This window comes from Ursus arctos, unplaced genomic scaffold, assembly GCF_023065955.2.
Source record: "Ursus arctos isolate Adak ecotype North America unplaced genomic scaffold, UrsArc2.0 scaffold_3, whole genome shotgun sequence".
In the NCBI taxonomy this organism is placed as follows: Eukaryota; Metazoa; Chordata; class Mammalia; order Carnivora; family Ursidae; genus Ursus; species Ursus arctos.
In genome coordinates, this window is record NW_026622985.1 from 12,788,096 (window position 1) to 12,808,759 (window position 20,664).

The 20,664-nt window shown below is 39.8% G+C and overlaps 1 protein-coding gene across 9 annotated transcripts in view; it reads right to left on the reverse strand.

The window, feature by feature from the left end:
* The window catches only part of SUGCT (succinyl-CoA:glutarate-CoA transferase), a 756,457-nt gene that overhangs the window by 459,743 nt on the left and 276,050 nt on the right, over positions 1–20,664 (reverse strand). For all 9 annotated transcript variants that reach the window (XR_006409930.3, XR_008956284.1, XR_003317135.4 and 6 more), the window contains 2 exons: positions 12,220–12,291; positions 5,763–5,860 (listed from right to left, as the gene is read on the reverse strand). Coding sequence is in view for 5 of the 9 variants with exons in the window: in XM_026502829.4 (XP_026358614.1) it covers positions 5,763–5,860; positions 12,220–12,291 (170 nt within the window). In the remaining 4 variants the exon portion in view is untranslated. The remainder of the gene's footprint in view (positions 1–5,762; positions 5,861–12,219; positions 12,292–20,664) is intronic.

The window sequence follows — 20,664 nt, forward strand, 5'->3', positions numbered from 1 at the left end:
GAGGAACCTGATGTGGGGCTCGATCCCAGAATGCTGGGATCACGCCCTGAGCCGAAGGCAGACACTTAACGACTGTGCCACCAAGGCACCCCAAGATGTCAGTTTTTAAAAATTAACATTTAGGCACCTCTGACATTACAATCCTTCTATCAACAGCCAAAAAATGCTCTAGGTCCAACTCTCCAAAATTCTGAAAAGGCCAATTAAAACTAATTTGACAACAAGTTTTTGGAAGTGATCAGTTAAGATGGAGCTCTTTAATAAACCTTTGATTCAATTCAACAAATATTTGTTTAGCACTTCCCTTTAGAAGGCCTGTAAACTATGGCATTTAATTTCACAATATTTTAATACAGTAAACTCTGAAAATAAGTAAATATTCAATAACATATCAGAAGCTTAAGAAAAACCAGATCATTCAAAACCAAAAAGAATTACTTATTTCATCAAAGGAATGGCCACAGCATTTTAAAAGGTAAATTTATCTGACGCTGTTAATTTTTATTTATATCATCTTAGTGTAGCCAACTTTTTAGTTATGCCTTCACTAGGACTATACTGACATACATTTGTTGAACACGTGTAGCATTTTTCAAAAAGCAATTTAAAAGCTGTCATCAGTTTCTTTCCAAGCTACTTTATTTTTCTTCTCCTACGACATGTTGTGTTTTCTCCCTACGAAATTACACTCCATCCAATATTTCCTCCTTTGAGGTATCTTTTTTTCCTTCACCTACTTCTGTTTGTCCTTTAAGACTCACCTCAGGTGGCACCACCTCCACGAAGCCTTCCTTGATTTACCCACATTGAAGTAGTTGTCCCTTCTCTGTATGCTTTCCACGGCACTTAGCACATACTACTTAAACGACTGCTTTACTTGTTTATTTTCCTACTTAGATCATGAACTCCTCAAGAGCCCAGATCTCTTCCTCCACCTCTGTAGCTGCAGGACAAGTGCACATGGTCAGTGGTCAGTAATGGTGGAGAAAGGAAGGGAGAGAAATAAAACGAATTGTATTTCTATTTTCTCCATCATTTCTCATTTCCTTCCTCCTCATTTCATGTCTTCCTATTATTTCTCCCCAACTCCCAACACTACATCTTTATACTTCTCTTCTTGGTTTCAACGCAAACCATGATTTTCAATCTCTCCCTTGAGGCCCTTACAATTGCAAAAATGCTGATCCAGGGCGTGAGTAGCACAGGCTTCAGAGTCCTTGCTCCTTGGCATTGCAAAGAAGGGGTTTGTTTTAACGGGCCCTGGATTAGTCTCTATTCTACCTCGTCTGTGCTTAAGCTGGGGACTTTTAACATGCTTTAGCTTTGCATAGGTTTCAGTCTTCGCAGCTGGGTAAACAGACTTTCTGCAACACCCTGGATAAAATGGCAAGCTCAAGGGAAAAGTCCTCACCTTTAAGTGAAAAAAAAAAAAGAAAGAAAGGAAAAAAAAAAAAAAACTTGTTCACGGCCATGGTCGGGGAATAGTAACACCTGAGAGCACCTGAGGGGAACTGTGTGTGTGCTGGCCGTGGACAACTCAGCTGATGACAAAAACATGCTTTCCTGAATAAGCCTGGCTGCTCTCAGAAAGGAGCATTAGACCGCAGTTGGCAAGAATAACAGAAAAGTGAGGTAAGTGGCTGACATTTCTGGTAGGCTTTCAAACAAAGTCTAGAGATTTCATAGGAGAACACCAAGGTGACTGTAGTTAACAATGCTGTGTATCTGAAAGGCTAAGAAAGTAGATTTTAAAACTTCCGGGACGCCTGGGTGGCACAGCGGTTAAGCGTCTGCCTTCGGCTCAGGGCGTGATCCCAGCGTGACGGGATCGAGCCCCACATCAGGCTCCTCCACTAGGAGCCTGCTTCTTCCTCTCCCACTCCCCCTGCTTGTGTTCCCTCTCTCACTGGCTATCTCTCTCTCTGTCGAATAAATAAAATCTTTAAAAAAATAAATAAATAAAAATAAAACTTCTCATCACAAGAAAAAAATGTGTGACTATGTGAGGTGAGGGATGTTAACTAAACTGATTGCGAAGATCATTTTGCGATATATACAAATATCGAATCTTTATGTTGCACACCTTATATTATACAATGTCGTGTGTCACGTATGTCTCAGTAAAACTGAAATGTGTCTTCAGGGGCATCTGGGTGGCTCTGCGGTGAAGTGTCTGCCCCTGGCTCATGTCATGATCGCAGGGTCCTAGGATCAACCCTGCATCGGGCTCTCTGCTCCACAGGTAGCCTTCTTGTCCCTCTCACTCTCCCTCTGTTCTCTCTGTCTCTCAAATAAATAAAATCTTTTTAAAAAATTTATCTTCAGGCTAGATAGAACATAGTGGTTGCTGAGAAGCAAACTCACTTTATGATGAAAATAATTCCTTTATTTCACAAGTTTAAGAAACTACTTTATTATAAAGTCTATCATAACTTTTACAACATGATTTGCTGCCCGCCTCCCCCCACTCTTTCCCTAGACCTGCTTTCCCCCTACCACCACCACCCTCCTTTATCCCCTTCCCCGCCTACTCCCTCCTTGGGCCCGCCTCCCTCTACACTCTCTCCCTGGACCCACCTCTCTCTCCCTGGACCCACCTCCCTCCACACTCTCTCCCTGGAGCCACCTCTCTCTCTCTCTGGACCTACCTTCCCCCCACTCTTCCTTTGGATCACCGAGCTCCAGGCTCAATGTCCTCTTTGCTACTCCTTAAACTCCCACCCATGTACCTACTGCCTAAAAAGCTTCTCCCAGTTATCTGAAGGCCCTTTCCCTCACCTCCTTCAGGACTCTGCTCGAATGTCACTTTATCAGAGAGGACCTCCCTGACCAGCTTAAATGGAAGAGCCAGCCTCACAACCAACCTTTGGTACTCCTCATTTTCCTTTCCTGCATTATTTGTCACCAACTTACATTGTCTCATTTAATTCTCTATCCCCAGTGCTCAATAAATATTTATTGAGTAAATAAACAGAGTAACATTCCCTGTACCTCTGTGGGGAGGCAATAGGACATATGGAAAAGACACACAGCCTTTTGAATTCTAACTATTCACTGTGTGGAACCTTGAGACTAACCTCCATACATTTCAGAATATTCATCTGTAAAGTGGGAATAATAACGCTTCTCTGATAAGTCAAGGCATCTAATAAATGCTGGTTCCTCCCCTTCCTTTCTCCCTGCATCCTTTCTGTGATTGGGCATTACTGTGTCTGTGATTCACAGGTCCTCAGACGGCTGTCCAATGAAAGGAACAGTGTGCTCTGCACACCTGGAACAGCACCATCCCCAGCAGGTAAAGCGGATCCTGTTTAGGTCAGATAACTGGTAGACTGGAGCTGAGGCTAGGAAGGACATCTTCTTTTCTGAAAGTGTTGTCGTCTGACCAGGACACCAAATAGAGATGTCTGAGGATGGTTTCCTGAAGCTACGGGATGGACCCTGAAGCACGACTGTGTTTCAGAATAATAGTAAGTCTGGGAAGCATTCCAGACAGAGAACAGAAGACACAGGATGGGAGTGTGGCCCTAGCAGGGGTTTTAGGCTGAGAAAACGGAGGAAAGAAAAGATCGTGTCAGGCTGTGGAAGACCATGATGTCAGACTAAAAAGACCACACTTAATCCTATAATCGAGAGCCACTAAACATTTTGAATATTTCATTGGAAACATAGACTCATCTCATGAAAAGGATACACGTTTGTACTTTCACAGACACTTCTGAATGCCGAGCACTGAAAGGTACTAATGAATCCAGTGACATCTGCTCAGGAAAACACATGACAGGGTTGTAAATGGGAACGAATCACATCCTAATCTCCCCTGCTCATCACTGTTTGATCCACCAGGCAGAAGAGACTTGAGCTGGCAGAGAGTGAAGAACCATGGACCACAGGAGAGCACCAAAAACCATTAACGTGCTAGCACCAGAGAGCAGGAAAGCCAACCTCTGGGCAGCACGGGCTCCTTGTGGTCTGTGTTTGAACAGCAGACCCTAGGACAGTGTGACCTCCCCCATAAATTTCCTCTCCTCGGGCTACTCCTCATTTCTTCCATAGGAATCAATTCCTTAGTCCTTGTTACGTCTGAATTAAGACATAAGAACCTGAAGGGCTCCAAAATGATGAAATTTCCACTTACGCATATAGAAGAGGATAAAGAAAGACATGGCAAATTATTTAATTCACCCCAAAGAGAGAAAATAGAAATTAATCGGTTAGACGCTGCTAGAAATCTCTCCACAGCAGAATTCTAGGACAGAGTTTAGCCAGAAATAAACGTTTCAAGGGCCTAGGACACCAATACTTAACTCTGTGGTTCTTGAAGTTATAAAAGTGCTGACATCTAAAGAACAAGATGACACTTGCATCTGCCGAGGTTTTGTATTTTTCTTGGGTCCACTCTTCTCACAGCATGGATATGATTTATTTAGACTATCAAAGAGCTTTTGATAAGGCTCTCACAAATGCCTATTATTGAAACTGGGTAACTGTGGTGTGAAAGGAAAAAGTCCTATCAATGAATTAAATGGATTAAAAACTGCTGGAGAGGCAAAGAGGCAAAAAGCAGAAATAAATGACCCATTCTCATGTGGGGAAAGGTTAATGATTGAGGGCTCTTAGGCTCTCTGGTAGAATCAGACTGATACTTCACTAACGACCAGGACAGGGGAGCCCCATCCTCGTTCCCGTGTTCTCCGTGGATCAGCCCCACACAGAGCCCCCATTGATCAAAGGGCCTGGGGCACAAGGAGGAGATGTAAGCAGTTCAGAGAAGTGCTCCCAGTCCAGGGAAGGGCAAATACGTAATGAATGTTGTTGATCCACCCAGAGAAGCCCAAATCCCAGGGGGACAGAAATAAAAATTACAGTAGCAGAATTTTATTGTCTAAGAACTTTGATACACACTCCAGAGGAAGACAAGGGCCCTTTCAAACGACAAGACATGATATTGGAACAAAAGGACTTCATTTATGGGCATCATAAGGAAAACAAAAATGTTCCTCGCTGAAGAACAGCTCATGTGGGCATTTAGATCCACAAAAACCACGACGCCTACTCTTTGGATGGAGAAGTTTAGACATAAACAAAAGTGAAACTGGTAGGAAAGATTAAGAATCAGTACCCTTTTTCTGAGGGAAACTTGGAAGATTTGATGCAGGTTTTAACAAAAGCATAACCTAACATGAACGGAATAATCTGGAAATCAAATACTCTCATTGATTAACATTAATCCTTTATGACCCAAAACTCAATCTGGCAATTTCAAAACATCATCATGACAAATTTCACAGGAGAACTTTTGACTTAACCTTTCTTTGTCTCAGTTTCCTCATCTGTAAAATGGGAATAGAATTTACCTCACAGGATGACTGTAAAGATTAAATGGGATCAGGTATGTAGAGTACTTAAATAGCAAAGGTAAAAAAAAATTGTTAAATTATTTTTTATTAGTATCGTTGTTATTAGTATTTATAATAGACTAAACCCAAACACATGCTGTAGAGAAGAGATCTAATTCAAGCCATTGTGATTTTTCTTATTGATATCATTGTTATGCATCAGTACTTATTAAGACACGTAAAATACTTTCAAATAAAGAAAAAGCATAGCTTTGAAATACCTTTCCATCAAACCATTTTGTGAAATGGAAGAGAATTACAAGTTAATCTAAAATAGGCAAACCCCCCACACACACACACAAACCAGGCAAATGCTAATGACACATTCATTCTTAAATGTACCAACAGTAGACCCAAGCTTACCGTGCAGATAGTGTTTTGATAAGCTCTTTTCTATTCTGTACACGAAGGTGGTTAGTTTTATACTTGGAGTCGTCAACCAGTTCGGGCAAATTCAAGATCTAAAAGGGAAAAATGATTTTAATGTATAATTCACCATTTTTCGTGTACCTGCCTGTGAGCGCAAGTGTTCAGGGCCTACCAACACGTTCCCCAGGATCATTCCTTGCTGACCTGTATGCTTCCAGACAAAGGCATATGGAGCAACAAAGGAATAGAGATGGAAAGATCACACAGTCAGGATGGGTAATGCTGTGACTGAGTTTGTCATTTACGAGAAGTTTTCGTTACAGTTAAGTATGCGCCTACAGATGGGAGCATAGAACAAGAGTTATCAGATCCCCATAATAAGTCCTGTCTAGAGAGAGTACGTACAGAGATACAAAACTGGATAAAACTGACCTAGTTCTGAGAACCAATATCATAAGTACATGTCTACACTTATATGAAGCCCATAATCAACATATATCTTGTAGGTACATCCACTTATTTGTTCCACATGTAAATAAAATAATAATATCTGTCCCAGAAGCCCTACCCAGGATGTTGTACAAGGTGCTAAAATAAAGGAAAAGCATACACATTTGCCCCAAATGCTCACCATTAAAACAATGTCAAATTAAATGATATTCTTCCTATAGAAGTGTCACTATTTTTCTTTAATATGTCTCCCTGAAGGAATAACAAATAGAAATGCTTTTATATACTTCCTCTTTTGCTCCTCCTCAATAAAGAGAAAATCTATCTTGCACATCCCTTTGGACATCTTGTGATTTTAACAAGATCATAATGAAAGTACCAAGTGGATTTGGAATGGAAAAGAAGTTTTATAAAGAATGTGTGGAGGCAGTGTTTGGCAGTTGTGTTGGAAAGTCAGAAGCAGCATTTATGGGCTCGGGGCAGGCCATGTGGCCTACAGAAAGCTTCACTACCTCAAATAATGTATTTGCTTGAAATATAAACATTTAATGGTTTCATTTGTTTCTCACAGTTTAAATAAAATCAATCCATTAATCATCTCACAAAGGACAGAGAAGTGAAGGAGGTCCCCTGGAGTAAAGAGAACATCTCCGCTGTGTCATTTCTCTTTCGCGGGCTTCACTTACTCCTTTCCTTAAGGAGTAATAAAGACAGCATTACTCCCCCAGATTTTAAAAAGCAACATCACATAGAGCGCCCTTTCTAAAAACCTCCCTGTCACCACACCTGATCCCAGAAGCAGCCTCCAGGCTTGTCCAGGAACAGAAACCTGCCCTCCCCTCCCTAAGAGTGAATAAGTCATTTCCAGAAGAAGCAAGTGCCTTCACCAAATCACAGGTTAGACCTGTAAATCTGGCCTCACCCAGAAATAGTATAAGCTGCATAAAAAGCTGTTCAGTGATTGGACTCAGTGGTAACCAGGGCGCCCTCAGATGTCGTTCTCTGAATTTGACTCATCAGACCTCTGTTCTCTGTGCAAGTTGGTATGAAACAGTGGGTCAGAGTAATTATGGTTCTGTCCTCAGCCATGCTGTTGTTCAGTGCTTCTAGAGAGACTGCTTCCAGTGCTGTGATCACAACCATCCCTTACGTGCTTGAAACAGTTTGCCTGAGGTGGAATGAAACAATGTCAGTGAAAGTGCCTGACACATTGAGCACCAAATACATGTGAAGTAGTCCAACGAGGTGCTATTTCCCCCCAAAGAAATAATGAAGTGTGTGTTTGTTTGAAGATGAAGGATGGGAAAGAGGGGAGGGGAGGGAGAATGTCTTGAATGAACCTTCATTTCCTACGAGTGTTTCTATTGGACATAGAGTTCTGGGTTGACAGTTTGGTGCCGGTTGGCTCTGGGCTTCCAGTTTCTGACAAAAAAAAAAAAAAAAAAATCTGCAGTCAGCTGAGTCCGTGTTCCCACACAGGTAATATATCATTTTCCTCTAGGTGCTTTCAAAACTTTTTTCTTGGTCCTTCATTTTCAGTGGGAAGACTTGGGTTTACTCAGGTTTATCTTATTTGGGGTTTGCTGAAATTACGAAATCTGTAGGTTTTTATCTTTCACCAAGTTTGGGAAGTTTTCAGCAACTATGTCTTCAAATATTTCTGCAGCATGTACTCCTCCTCGTCTCCTCCTGGCCTTACAATGACATCAATGTTAGACTTTTTGTTACTGTCTTGCAGGCTCCAGAAGATCTGTTCTTTCTTTCTCTCATATTTTGGGAGGGGATCATCTTTTTTTCCTCTCTCTGTTGTTCAGATTGAATAATTTCTATTTATCTATCCTCAAGTTCCTTGACTGTCTCCTCTGTCATCTCCGTTGTGTTATCGGGCTCATCCAGTGAGGGGTTTCTTTTTTTATTTGGTGGTTGTATTTCTTGGTCCTACGGTTTCTAGTTGGTTCTTCTTCACATCTTCTCTTTCTTTGCTGGACATTTCTCCTTTCCTATTTATTTCAACAGTATCTGTGATGCCTGTTGGAGCATTTTTATAATAGCTGTTTTAAAGTCTTTGTAAGTTAATTCCAACATCTGTGTCCTCTTGGCATTGGCATTTATTGACTGTCTTTTCTCATGCAAGCTCTGCTTCTTCATATGCTGAGTAATTTTGGATTGTATCCTGGACGTTTTAAATATTTTATTATGAGCCTCTGGGTCTTGTTTAAATCCCACAGCAAACTTTTATTGTTATTGTTTTTAGCAAGCAATTGATCTGGTGAGGTCCAGGCTGCAAGCCCCTACCCACCTTCCGTGTGCTTCGGTTCTAGTGTTAGTTCAGTTCTCAAAGCCCTTGCAGTGCTGTTCGAATCTGTCCCGCATGTGCCCCACTTATGGTCAGGCTGCCTCCTGGGCAGTCATCTGTGTGTTACCTCCACTTGCAACTTCTTTGGTGCGCTGGTTAGGATCAGATCAGCAAACGTGCAGCTCAGGGCTGAGAGCAGGAGTTCACAAACACCTTCAAGGCTCACTTTCCAAAGCTCATCCCTCTCTGCAGGCTCTGTCCAGTTCCCTGGGGCTCCCCTTTTTTAGCCTACTTCCCAGCATTCTTCCAGGGTCGAGGCCAAAGCCACAAGGATTGACCCTTCTTTTTGGGGAATCACAGCTCGGAGATAAAGAGGAAAATTCTCCTTCCTCAGAGTTTTAGTTCCTGTTCATCGGCTGCTGCCACTACAGGGTTGTCTGTAGGGCAGGGCATGAGAAAACAGACAGGAAGCAAAGACGCAGGATTTCCACACTTTCTCTGCTATTAGAGCTCACTTTCGTGCTCCTCACTTCAGGAACGAAGGGCATCTCTTAGGGCTCAGCTCTGTTTCCTAGTGCCCACTTCCATGTTTTAGGCTCCACTGTATCCATGCAAGGAAATCATTGTAGAGAAAACCGGTGAACTTACTGCTGGTTTGGAAGTACTTTATTTTTTTTTAGAGGGACTGTAAATTCTGGTGTTCTTCCCCAGTTCACCTACTACTACTTACTTTTCAGCATCCTCTTAGAGATACTCCATGCATTCTATCCAGGTTTTAACATTGTGTTCAGTGGAAGAGATAGGGAGAAGTATGCTTACTCTATCTTACCCAGAACCAGAATCTCCAAACCTAATTTTTATAGAGGTCATTTATGAAGTGCATACTCTGAGCCAGGACTGAACTGAGTATTTCACTTATCCAATCTACAAAACTCCAAAAGTTATATATTAGGATAGTTATGTATTGTAATCTTCATTTTATTGTGAGAACACAGATGCTTAGCAAAGATTAAGTGGCTTGCCAGAGGTCACCTGGCTAGTTTCAAGACTGACAGTTTGCCTAAGAATTATGCTATAATGTCCTCAGACCACCTGCTCCACAATCAACTACAATGCTTATGAAAATTGAAGTTTCCTGTCCACCTTAGACATACTAAGTCAACCCACCTTAGACATACTAAGTCAAAAACTTTGGGAATGAAGCTCAAGGAGGTTTCCTATGCATGCTAAAGTTGAGAACCAATGCATATTGCCTCCAATAAAAGAAACTTTCGGTCTAAATGACTTTTAAAAGGATGTCAATGTACTTCAAATAGGAATACCCATTAGTGTTGGCATCAATCAGCTTAAAATAGCTTACATATGCTCATGTTCCCTACTCTTCTGTATCATGTTAAGAGACATAAAATAGGATTTGTTCTAAGCAAGGTTCACTTTACATGCAGAAAGATTTTTGAAGCCCAAGCCTTGAGTCCATTGCTCTTGTTCCCACTCTAATTCCTGACAATAAGAGCTCCTTAATAGGACCCGTCCCCAAGAAGTATTAGTCAGCCAGTATATCAAATTCCATTTTGGAAAGAAACTAGGCCTAAGTAAATTCTACGTATTCATCACAGACAATACTGCTATATTTCTCCCTAGGAGGTAGAGCTGCCTTATCTTTCATTATGGCCCTTACTTGGCAAAAGAACAATTGATGGGCTTACTGTAAAAAACTGGGGACCTCATCTTCTACAAGGCCAGTTTGAATGACAAGCCCCTCAATAATAGATAAATCTACACAAAAAATGCTTAGAAGAAGCCCACTATACATGGAATAAGGAAACAGGTCATTTTTCTTAGGTTAAAAGGTTTTTAGAGTAAGTTTACATGTAAGGATATAAAAAGTCAATCAGATTACAAGGCTTGCTCAAGATGCCTAGCAAATGATGTAAATAACATTAAAATCCTCTACACATAAAACTTTTCTTATGAGTTTCTCAGAGAATTTGATAGACATTGTCTTAAGGGCTCATAACAGGGATTACCATTCATAACTCACATATGGAAAAACAAGGTCAAGTATGCCATTCCAAAGGCCCTCTGATGGTCTCCTTTTAAAAAAATGTATCATAACACACCCTCACAATAAGTCATATTTTAGTACTCAAACTTATGGCAAATATTCTGCTTTGAAATAAAAGTCTTTTTCAAAAAATGTTCTTATGGATATTTATGAGGAAGTTCAAAAGTTTCAAACTGATCAGCAGTAATGAATCAAAAATAAAAAGAATTCAGTACAGTTATTTTCAACAGTGAAGAATATGTCAACCAGTAATTTCTCCCCCCAGCCCCCTTTCTGGAGAGAGAAAACTCCAAAACATATGGCCCAGGAAGAAAATCTGTACTCATTTATAGCAATGAACTGGCTTTTACATCTCTGCAGCTAGAGTACGCAAATGACTTCACAGGCAACGGCTTCCGTATGTTTCATATTTTTAACATTGACCGTTCATAATAAAGATTCTTTGATCCTAGATCAAATGTTTGAATCCATTTTCTCTCCGCTTACTCAGAGTCACCGTTAAGAAAGCTCCCCTCTTTCCCACCTCAGATGTTCCAGCCCTTCCTGCAATAGGAACTGTCTCCATTTGTCACCTTCTCCGTGGTACTGCCCACCCCTTTGCTGTGGTTTTTCGCTGTGCTCATTAACCTCTCGTACAAAAAAGCCACAGTAATAAATAATTTTTGTACATAAGAAGTTCACGGCAACAGAGAAGGTTCCCCTAAGGAAGTCATAGGCATCTTTAATGAAACTGAAAGCTCACAGTGAGTGGTTATCTATGATTAGTACAAGAAAATAAATTCCCCATCAGAAACACATGCTCAACAGCTGAGGCCTCTCCCTACCTGTAAGAGAAATTAAAACAAAAACTTAAACACAGATTTTTATAGCTAGATTATATTTCTGGGATGAGAACTGGAAAAAGTGAACAGGAACCTAAAGACTTAACTAAAAACAAAAAACCCCGAAATCTAGGTAGTAGTAAAAATACCAAATAAAAAAAATATCCAAGTGATGCCAAAAACTTAAAATCTTCAACATAAAATTATCCTTAATGATTCCAAGGCCTTTTTTAAAAATCTTGTTGAGGGAGCAACATTTTTAATATAACCTTAATTGCTAAAACTTAAAACATGAATTCTGCAGAAAGGTACTCATTAAACAAAGGCCAATTTGAAAAAAAAAAATGTTTAGTTTTCTAGTGGCTAAAACAATAAATTTGGTATTACATTGTATCTGGGCCTAATTAGGTCTCATGTTGTTAACAAAGAAAAGGAAAAAAAGGAAAGTGAGAAGAAAAATATCCTGGCATTAAAAATCCCTTTAAAACGAATTCTTTTTCTTTCCCTTTTTTCACTGAACTGGTAGTCCAGATCATGTTGGTGGATAATTTAGGCTACTATGTTCTGTGGTTCATTTCAAAACACAGCCAGATACCCCATCCCTCCCCCCCCCAAAAAAAAAAAAACAGAATACTAATTCAGACCATGTCCTTGGCATTTGTGAGTATAAAAATGGCACACGGTTAGGGGCGAAGGCAGGAGGTCTTGAGTTGGCTATAGAACTAATAACACTGTTCTAGGCGAAACTGAACTTTCCTGGCTTTCTACAAAACAAGTTATTGCATAGATCATCTGCCCATCCCAGTGATTACAGATTACCTTGCACACAGTAGCAAACTGTTGATTATTTCCTGCTCCAACCACAAGATATCCATCCTTGGTTTTAAAAGCCTAAAATAAATTAAAAAATACATAAATATATAATTTTATATATTGAAAATACCACAGAAGTTAGCTTTAATTTCTAAAACTTCTACATAGAAAGCATGCTCTAAAGCAACATTATTAATTAAATCCATATCAATTAATTAGTATATTTTGCTCTTATATTTGCATAGTTATTTTTATTTGGCATTTTCAAAGCACTTCCTGATTCTTCCACTAACTGTTGTAACATGGGGGGTTGGAGCTTGGAAAAATAAAGAAAATTCTAAATTAAACTAAAATAGTTTTGTTGTAAATGCATAACATGAAATTCTGTATTCATTACAGTATGGATTAATATTTGGCCTTTCCAAAGTTTTGTGTTTTGTTTGTTTCCATTTTTCCTTGGAGGGCAAAGAGCAAGAGGGTATACTGCTTTCTACAAAGTGTAAGAAGAAGAAATGGAAGGAAGGAGGAACGGGAGGGGGGAAGGGAGGATGTGTAAGCTGATACATTTCATCTCTGAAGATCTCAAATGTAAACTCTTGGACAATCACCACTTTTCAATAAGTGAAAATTGACACATCTGGATCTCCACACCTCCTGTGGTTTTATGTACCTAAAAATGTTTGTTGCTTCTAGGAGACATATTCATTGGAGCAGCAAAAAGAATGTAAGTAACTGGTACCCCCCACCTCCCAGAGCCCTAGACCCTCTGGAGAACTCCCTTCTCCACATTTGATCACAGTGCTGCTTGGAGGAACCAAAATTTACCCTTAGAAGGCCTCATTCCCCCTTTCCTTAAGTAAACGAGTTCCTTTAGTTGCCTTCCTTTCTACGTAAAAATTGTTCTGTCTTTTCACCTACTTTTTCTTCAGTTACTGCTGCCTCTGAGAAAGATGATCTCTATCTTCCTTGCCAGGGCTTGCTCCTATGCTAACCCTGGTCCCATCTTCACTCACATCCTTCAGAACCCTGCTCAATCATCTTTAATCTCTTCATTCCCACTGGGTCCTTTTTCTCTGCCTACAATTAGGCTCAGGCCTACACTAAAAATATTAACAGGAACAAAACAAAATTTCCATCAATCGTGACACGCTTCTCAAGCTATCTTGAAATTTTCTTCCTTTCCTCCATCTCTAAATGACATAAAAGTTCCAGCTGCCTATACTTCTTCACCAACCCCACTTTCTAATGCCCTTTGTCATCAGGATTCTTATCCCATCACTGCACTGACACTATTCTTTCTTGACCCCTCTGTGTTACGTCTCACTGTTAACCATCCTTTCCTCCAGGAACCCGTCTTATCTCTAGGCTCCATCTGGGTTCATCTCCAATCTCTCTGACCTGTATTCCTCATGCCCTCTTTTCAGGAGTTTCTTCTCCGTAGCCTTCAGCATTCCTTAAGGATCTGTATGTGGTCTTTCACTACACTTGCTTCTAACACGTGGCTATTGAATTTAATTAAACTAAAATTAAATTAGCCAGTCACAGAAGACCACATATTGTGATTGCATTTGTATGAAACGTCCAAAATAGGCAAATCCATAGAGACAGAAACTTAGTGGCCACCTATGGCTGAGAACATTGTGAGAATTTGGGGAGTAACTACTACTGAGTACTCAGTTTCTTGTGAGGGTGATGAAAATGTTCCAAAGTTGTGGTAATGGCTGGACAACTCTGAATACATTAAAAATCACCGAACTGTACACTTTAAATGGGTGAATTATATGACATGTGAATTATATCTCAATAGAGATGCTATTAAGAAAAATTAAATAACAGTTCAGCTCCACAGACACACTAGCTACAAGTCAAGCATTCAATAGCCACATGTGGCTAGTAGCTGCCATATCAGCACAGATAGAGAGCATTTCCATCATTGCTGAAAGTCCTGCTGTGTAGTGCCGGAAGACTGAAGCTGGTAGTTTGTCGGTTTTCTTTTTATTCTACCTACTAGGCCTAATATGGTATCTGAATAAGTGGTTGTAAAATGTAATGAATCTCTCAGATAACTGTTTCCATATAATAGGATTGTGGCTAAAATGGATCTCAAGCAAAACCCTATAATGTGGTTTACTCTATAATTTTTGCTTGGCTTGGTAATGAATGCTACTAAAAAGATAACACACTATTTTAAATGTTTATATTCCCTGTTCACAGGGCAAAAGCAAAGTTAGTGTTACAAATAACGCATTAGTGTTTCTCAAACTATAGAAAGGAAATTTGCAATGGAGCTGTGAGTGAGGGGCATAGGATTTTGAGCAGAGATGTCTCAACAACATAGTTAATAACTATGAAGGTACGCACGTTGTCTGTTTGCTTGGGTGTTTTGTTCTGTTTTGTTTTGTTTTTGCAGGGAAAAACTGAGTTGGGGAGTGGATAAGTGATGTGAAATAACAATGTGTGTTATCAATATAATGTGAAAAAAGATTTTCAAAATTTTAGATTAGTGACATGATATTTAGCTAGTTTACATTTTGGGAGATCCTCATTTCCTTTTAATTAATGAAGAAGTGCTTTTCCTTAAGCCTTAACTATACCATGAAATATAAGTTTACCAATATACAATTTGCAAAATTTTGAGCACAGAGAACTAGTTAATGATCATAGGAAAATGAAGATTGAATAGTAGCTGAGCCACCAAACACAATTAAAGATCACCAAATAGATTTATAAGGATGAAGGTAAGACTGAGTTCTTAAACTATTTATTTATTCCTTGTTACTATTGCTCCAGTGTTTATTTAAAAAATATATTTTAAGTCAAAACTTAAAAAAATACTATTGGCTGAAGAGTAAATAATTATGTCCCCCCAAGTTTCAATATTGAAATCCTAACCCCAGTATGATGGTCTTATGAGTGTGGAAATTAAAAAAGGGAAACCTCACTAAAGTGCAGTCAGGAGACTAGAAGGAAAACTGGTACCTCTCAGTGTCAATTACAAAAGAACTGTCAATTACAGACCCAAACAGAAGAATCATCAACAGGAAAGAATAATCGATTAGAGGCCCCACAGGAAAAGATGTACAGTGGACCCTTGGACCACACCAATGTCCTGAAACACAGTTGAAAATCCGTGTATAACTTTTGACTCCCCAAAAACTTAACTACTGATAGGCTACTGTTGACCATAAGCCTTATCAATAACATCAATAGTCAACATATTTTGTATCTTAGATGTATTATATACCATATTTTAACAATAAAGGAAATTAGAGAAAAGAAAATGTCACTAAGAAAGTCATAAGGAAGAGAAAATACATTTATAGTACTGTACTGTACTTATTGAAAAATTTCCAAGTATAAGTGGACCTGTACAGTTCAAACCCGTGTCGAGGTTTGAAAAAGGGCCACCTGTCCACTGAATCGTCTACAAGAAATCAACTGCACCTGCAGCTCAGCCAATGAGAAGCCATCATCACCCTGAACTCTTGCTTTTCTCCTATGGACGCTTATTCAAAACAAACCTTCCCAACTTCCTCCTTCATCTCCATAAAATAACATTTCTCCCCCTTTTTGGTTGGACTTGCCTATGGTTTTGCCATAGATTGCACATCCTGAGTTGAAGTTCTCTGTTATTCCCAAATAAACCCATTTTTCCTGGAAAAATAACTGCCAATTTTATTTTTAAGATTAACAGGAGCAAGAACATGGGCATCTGCAAACCATGAAGTAGGTCCTCACCAGACACCAAATCTGCCTGTACCCTGATCTTGGACTTTCCGGCCTCAAGCACCGTGAGAAATAAATGTCTGTTGTTTAAGCCACCTAGACTATCGTATTCTGTAATAGCAGCCCGAATAGAATAAGAAATTGATACTGAGAAGTGGGGTGCTGCTGTAACAAATACCTAAAAATGTGCAAGCAATTTAGAACCAGGTAATAGGGCGCTGGGTGGCTCAGTCAGTTAAGCGTCTGCCTTCAGCTCAGGTCATGATCTCAGGGTCCTGGGATGGAGCCCCACATTGGGCTCCCTGCTCATCGAGGAGTCTGCCTCTCCCCCTGGCTCATGCTCTCTCACACTCTCTCTACCTCTCTCTGTCAAATATATAAATAAAATATTTTTTTCAAAAAAATAGAAACAGGTAATGGGTAGAGACTAGGGGGGAGGGGATCTGAGGTACATGCTAGAAAAAGTCTACACTGCTGTGAACAGCCTATTCTGAGCTGTTGAGAGCTCAGAGAGAAAAGGAAAGAGCTGCAGAGAGTAGTCTCAATCTTCTTAGAGAATACCTAAGGAATGCTGAACAGAATGTTTAGAAATATGGAGAGGAAAGGCCATTTTGATAAGGTCTTAGATGGAAATAAGGAACATGTGTTTGGAAACTGGAGGAAAGGCCATCCTTGTTATAAAGCGGCAAAGAACTGGGCTGAATCATGTTTTATACTCCAGTTTTTGTGGAAGGTAGAACTTTGCAAGTGATGAAATTAGGTATTCAGCTGAAGATACTGTTAAGCAAATGTTGAAGGTGCAACCTGGCTCCTTCTGACTGCTTATAGTACAATGTGAAAAAAAGAGACTACTTAAAGACAGAATTGTTCTGGAAAAGGGAAGCAGAAATTAAAAATCTGGAAAATTCCCAGTCTATCCATATTGTAAAAAATGAGAAAGCATGGTCAGAAGAAAACACCAAGGGTGTGGCCAGGTGACTGACTGATTGTCCTTCGGTAGGTAAGAGGATAAATTAACATCCAGACAATGGAATATTATTCCACACTAAAAAGAAATGAGTTATCAAGCCATGGAAGACATGGAGGAATCTTAAATGCATATTACTAAATTAAAGAAGCCAAGCTCAAAAGACTACATACTGTAAGATCCCAACTATATGACATTCTGAAAAAGGCAAAACTATAGATACAGTAAAAAGATCAGTGGTTGCCAGGGACTGGGAGGAGGAAGAAATAAATCGGCAGAACACAGAGGAATTTTAGGGCAGTGAAAATACTCTGTATGATACTATGATGATGCCTACATGTCATTATATACTTGTACAAACCCAGAGAATACACAACACCAAGTTATGTGTTGTGAACTCTAATGTAAACTGCAGACTTTGGAGGATTATATTATGTCAGTGTACGTATATCAGTTATAACAAATGTAACACTCTGGTGAGTGATGTTGATAATGGGGGGAGGCTGTGCATGTGTAGTGAAGGAGGTATATGGAACATCTCTGTACCTCCTGTTAAAATTTTTTTTCTGAACCTAAAACTGCTCTAAAAACTAAAATTTATGTTTTTTTTTAAAAAAGGACAGCAGGAATCATCTTTGTCGTGATGACAATGTTCTGTATCTTGACTATATCAATATCAATATCCTGACTGTGATATTGCACTATAGTTTTGTACAATGTGACCAATGGAGTAAACTGGGTAATGGGTACATAAGATCCATCTCTATTATTTCTTAAAATACACGTGAATCTACAGTTATCTCAAAAAAAAAATTTTAAGTTTAATTTTTTTAAGTGATGGTGTATTAGATTAGGGCCCTGACAACAGAGATGGAAAAAAATAGAGTCAAGAAATATTCAGAGCAGCATTATTTACAATAGCCAAATTATGGAAGCAGCCCAACTGTCCATCAATTCATGGGTTGATAAAGAAGATATGATACACACACACACACACACACACACACACACACACACAATGGATGGATTATTCAGCTATAAAAAAGAATCAAATCTTGTCATTTGCAATGACATGGATGGAGCTACTGAGCATCATGCTAAGTGAAATAAGTTAGAGAACAACAAATACCATAAAATTTCACTCATATGTGGAATTTAAGAAACAAAATAAATGAGCAAAGGGAAAAAGAGAGAGAAAGAGAAAGACAAACCAAGAAACAGACTCTTAATTGTAGAGAACAAACTGATGGTCACAGAGGGGAGGTGGGTGAGGGAATGGGTGAAAGAGCTGATGGGGATTAAAGAATGCACTTGTTGTAATGAGCATTAGCTGATGTATGGAGTTGTTGAATCACTATATTGTACACCCGAAACTAGCATAATACTGTATGTTAATTAACCGAAATTAAAAACTTCAAAAAATATATTTAGGTGGTAAAATCTGCTATAGTTGGTAATGACTTGAATGTAATGGTCAAGAGCTGAAGACTGGGGGAGAGCTGACATGTCATGGTCAAGATGTCATGGTGACCAGCCTTTGAGATACTCCTGTGGAAATTCAAAATGAACAGAACTTGGAGACCAGATGCAAATCTGAACTGTAGATAAAACTTGAGAGTTGTTCATTATAATCTACAACTGAAGCCATCACATAGTTGAAGTCAACTGTAGAATAGGAAAAAAGGGGGGTGAGCCAAGGGATGAGTCTGAAGGTCGCCCCCATCTCAAGTCCAAGCAGAAGAGGAGTTAGCCACTGGAGTAAGAGGAAGACTGAACAATGCCCACAAGGTGGTCTTTCCTTCCCTCAGAAAATCCTGTTCTGTGTCACAATGTGGACCAAATGAACTTTGAAGTGAATCAGGGACTAAGTACCAGTTAGGGAATGGGGAGAGCACATGCAAACATCTGTTTGTGAAATCTGGTTGTGAAGGAGAAGAATCAGCAAAGCACGGAGAACACAGACTGAGCACGCACAGGCACCATGGTGGTGTGGTGCTGGGGGAGGCTGACAAGTTCCCACTGGATGCTTCTACTTTCTTAGGAAATAAAGAGTGAGGTCATCACCTGAGAGTAGGGTTGGGACATATGAGACTGTAAGACTGAAAAGACTGGATAAGTTCTGACATCTCACTGAAGAGAATGGGGAGAGAGTGATCAAATATACATAGTTGTGTTGAAAGCCCCACTGAGTGATACTCTCCATCATCTCTCAGTCACAGACAAGAATAAATGGATATTTGCATTTACTGGGGTTCTGTCAGATGAAATAACAAAAAGATACAGATGCAGGAAAATCAGAAAACTGGCCAGAATGTTACTGGGTGATGGGCCATGGACTATCTGGACATGGAAGAAGGTAGTGAAGATGGGAGGAGGTTATGGATATGGCAAAGGGAAATATGTCAGTGGATAAGAAATCCTAATGAAGTCAAAGAACAGTCACGATGGAAATGGTTATACATCCAAGGTGGAAGAACAGGAGACCATGGATGGTCAGAATGGAAAATGCTTCATTCGGTGCTTGTTGAAGTGAAGCAGATCCAGGGGGATGTGAGAGCCACAGTATGAGATCCATAGACTTGTTGCCAAAAGGTAGGGACTCAATAAATATCATTATTATTAAATAATTACTAATACACTGCATCTACCTAAAGTGAACGTCTAAGCCCTTAGATCCTGACTCTTGGGCCCTCATTCACTCTGCAAACAACTCCCCTCTCTCTCCCCTCTTATTCCCTTAGTTGTCTCACTCTCCATGCCAAGCAAGTGACAACATTCCATGCATACAGACTGCTAGCAGGCTTTCCATCACAGAGAACTCACATCAAAAGCATCTAATTGAGCTACAAACTCTCATGGTTGGCATGTTTCTCTTAGAAGGAGTTCAGGTCTCAGGAGAAAAGAAACCACTGCTTCTGAATGAAATGATGGGGAGAGGGCAGCAGGGGCAAGTATCTACAGTTTTAAAAGGATGAGGCCAAACCCAAGCCATTCCTCTTAGGACACCAGATTTATTATTCCCAAGAAAAGAAATGCTCCTTGCTGTGGGTTGAGCTGATTCAAAGGTGACAAGTGTCACTGGTAGGGGAGATCGCACAGAAACTGCATGGGTTTTTTTTTTCATATTCTAGTCAGGATGTACCTCCTTTCTTGGGGAAGGAGTGTTTCTCAGATTAGAAAAATATTGATGGGTCAGGGGATTAGCCGTGCCAACAAAACTGCACTACTTACAAGCAGTTCGGGAAATATAAAGACAAGAGGGTATGGGGAGTCAGAGTTCAGTTCCTCTGGTTAGAGCAGTTTCAAGTATAAAAAGGGACCCCACTGAGAGACTGAGGGGTGGCGATATAAGATACAGGAGTAGAGAATACTGAGCAGACATGAAGTCAGAGAAATAAGAGGGTCAATCTGGAATTCCCATTGCTCTTGGAAGTTTCTATTGCTTCCTAGATGTTCTGCTTTCCGAGCTTCCAGGAATGCTAACCTGGATGGATGATCTTAATTATTGAGCTGGCTACGGATAAAACCACAGAAGGACCTCTAGAAGTTCTGCAGCAACTCAATATATCCAGTGGTCAGGTGGAAAATGAAAAGATAAAATAAAACTGAACCTTTCTGTGTCACCCTCTTAAGCTACCATATTGATGTATCAGTATTTCCTCTGGTCTAAATAATGTACACACAATGGGTAGGGAGTCTACTTCAAAAACAAGAACACAAACTCCAGGGCTCCCGGGGCTACCTAAGTTTTAACAAGA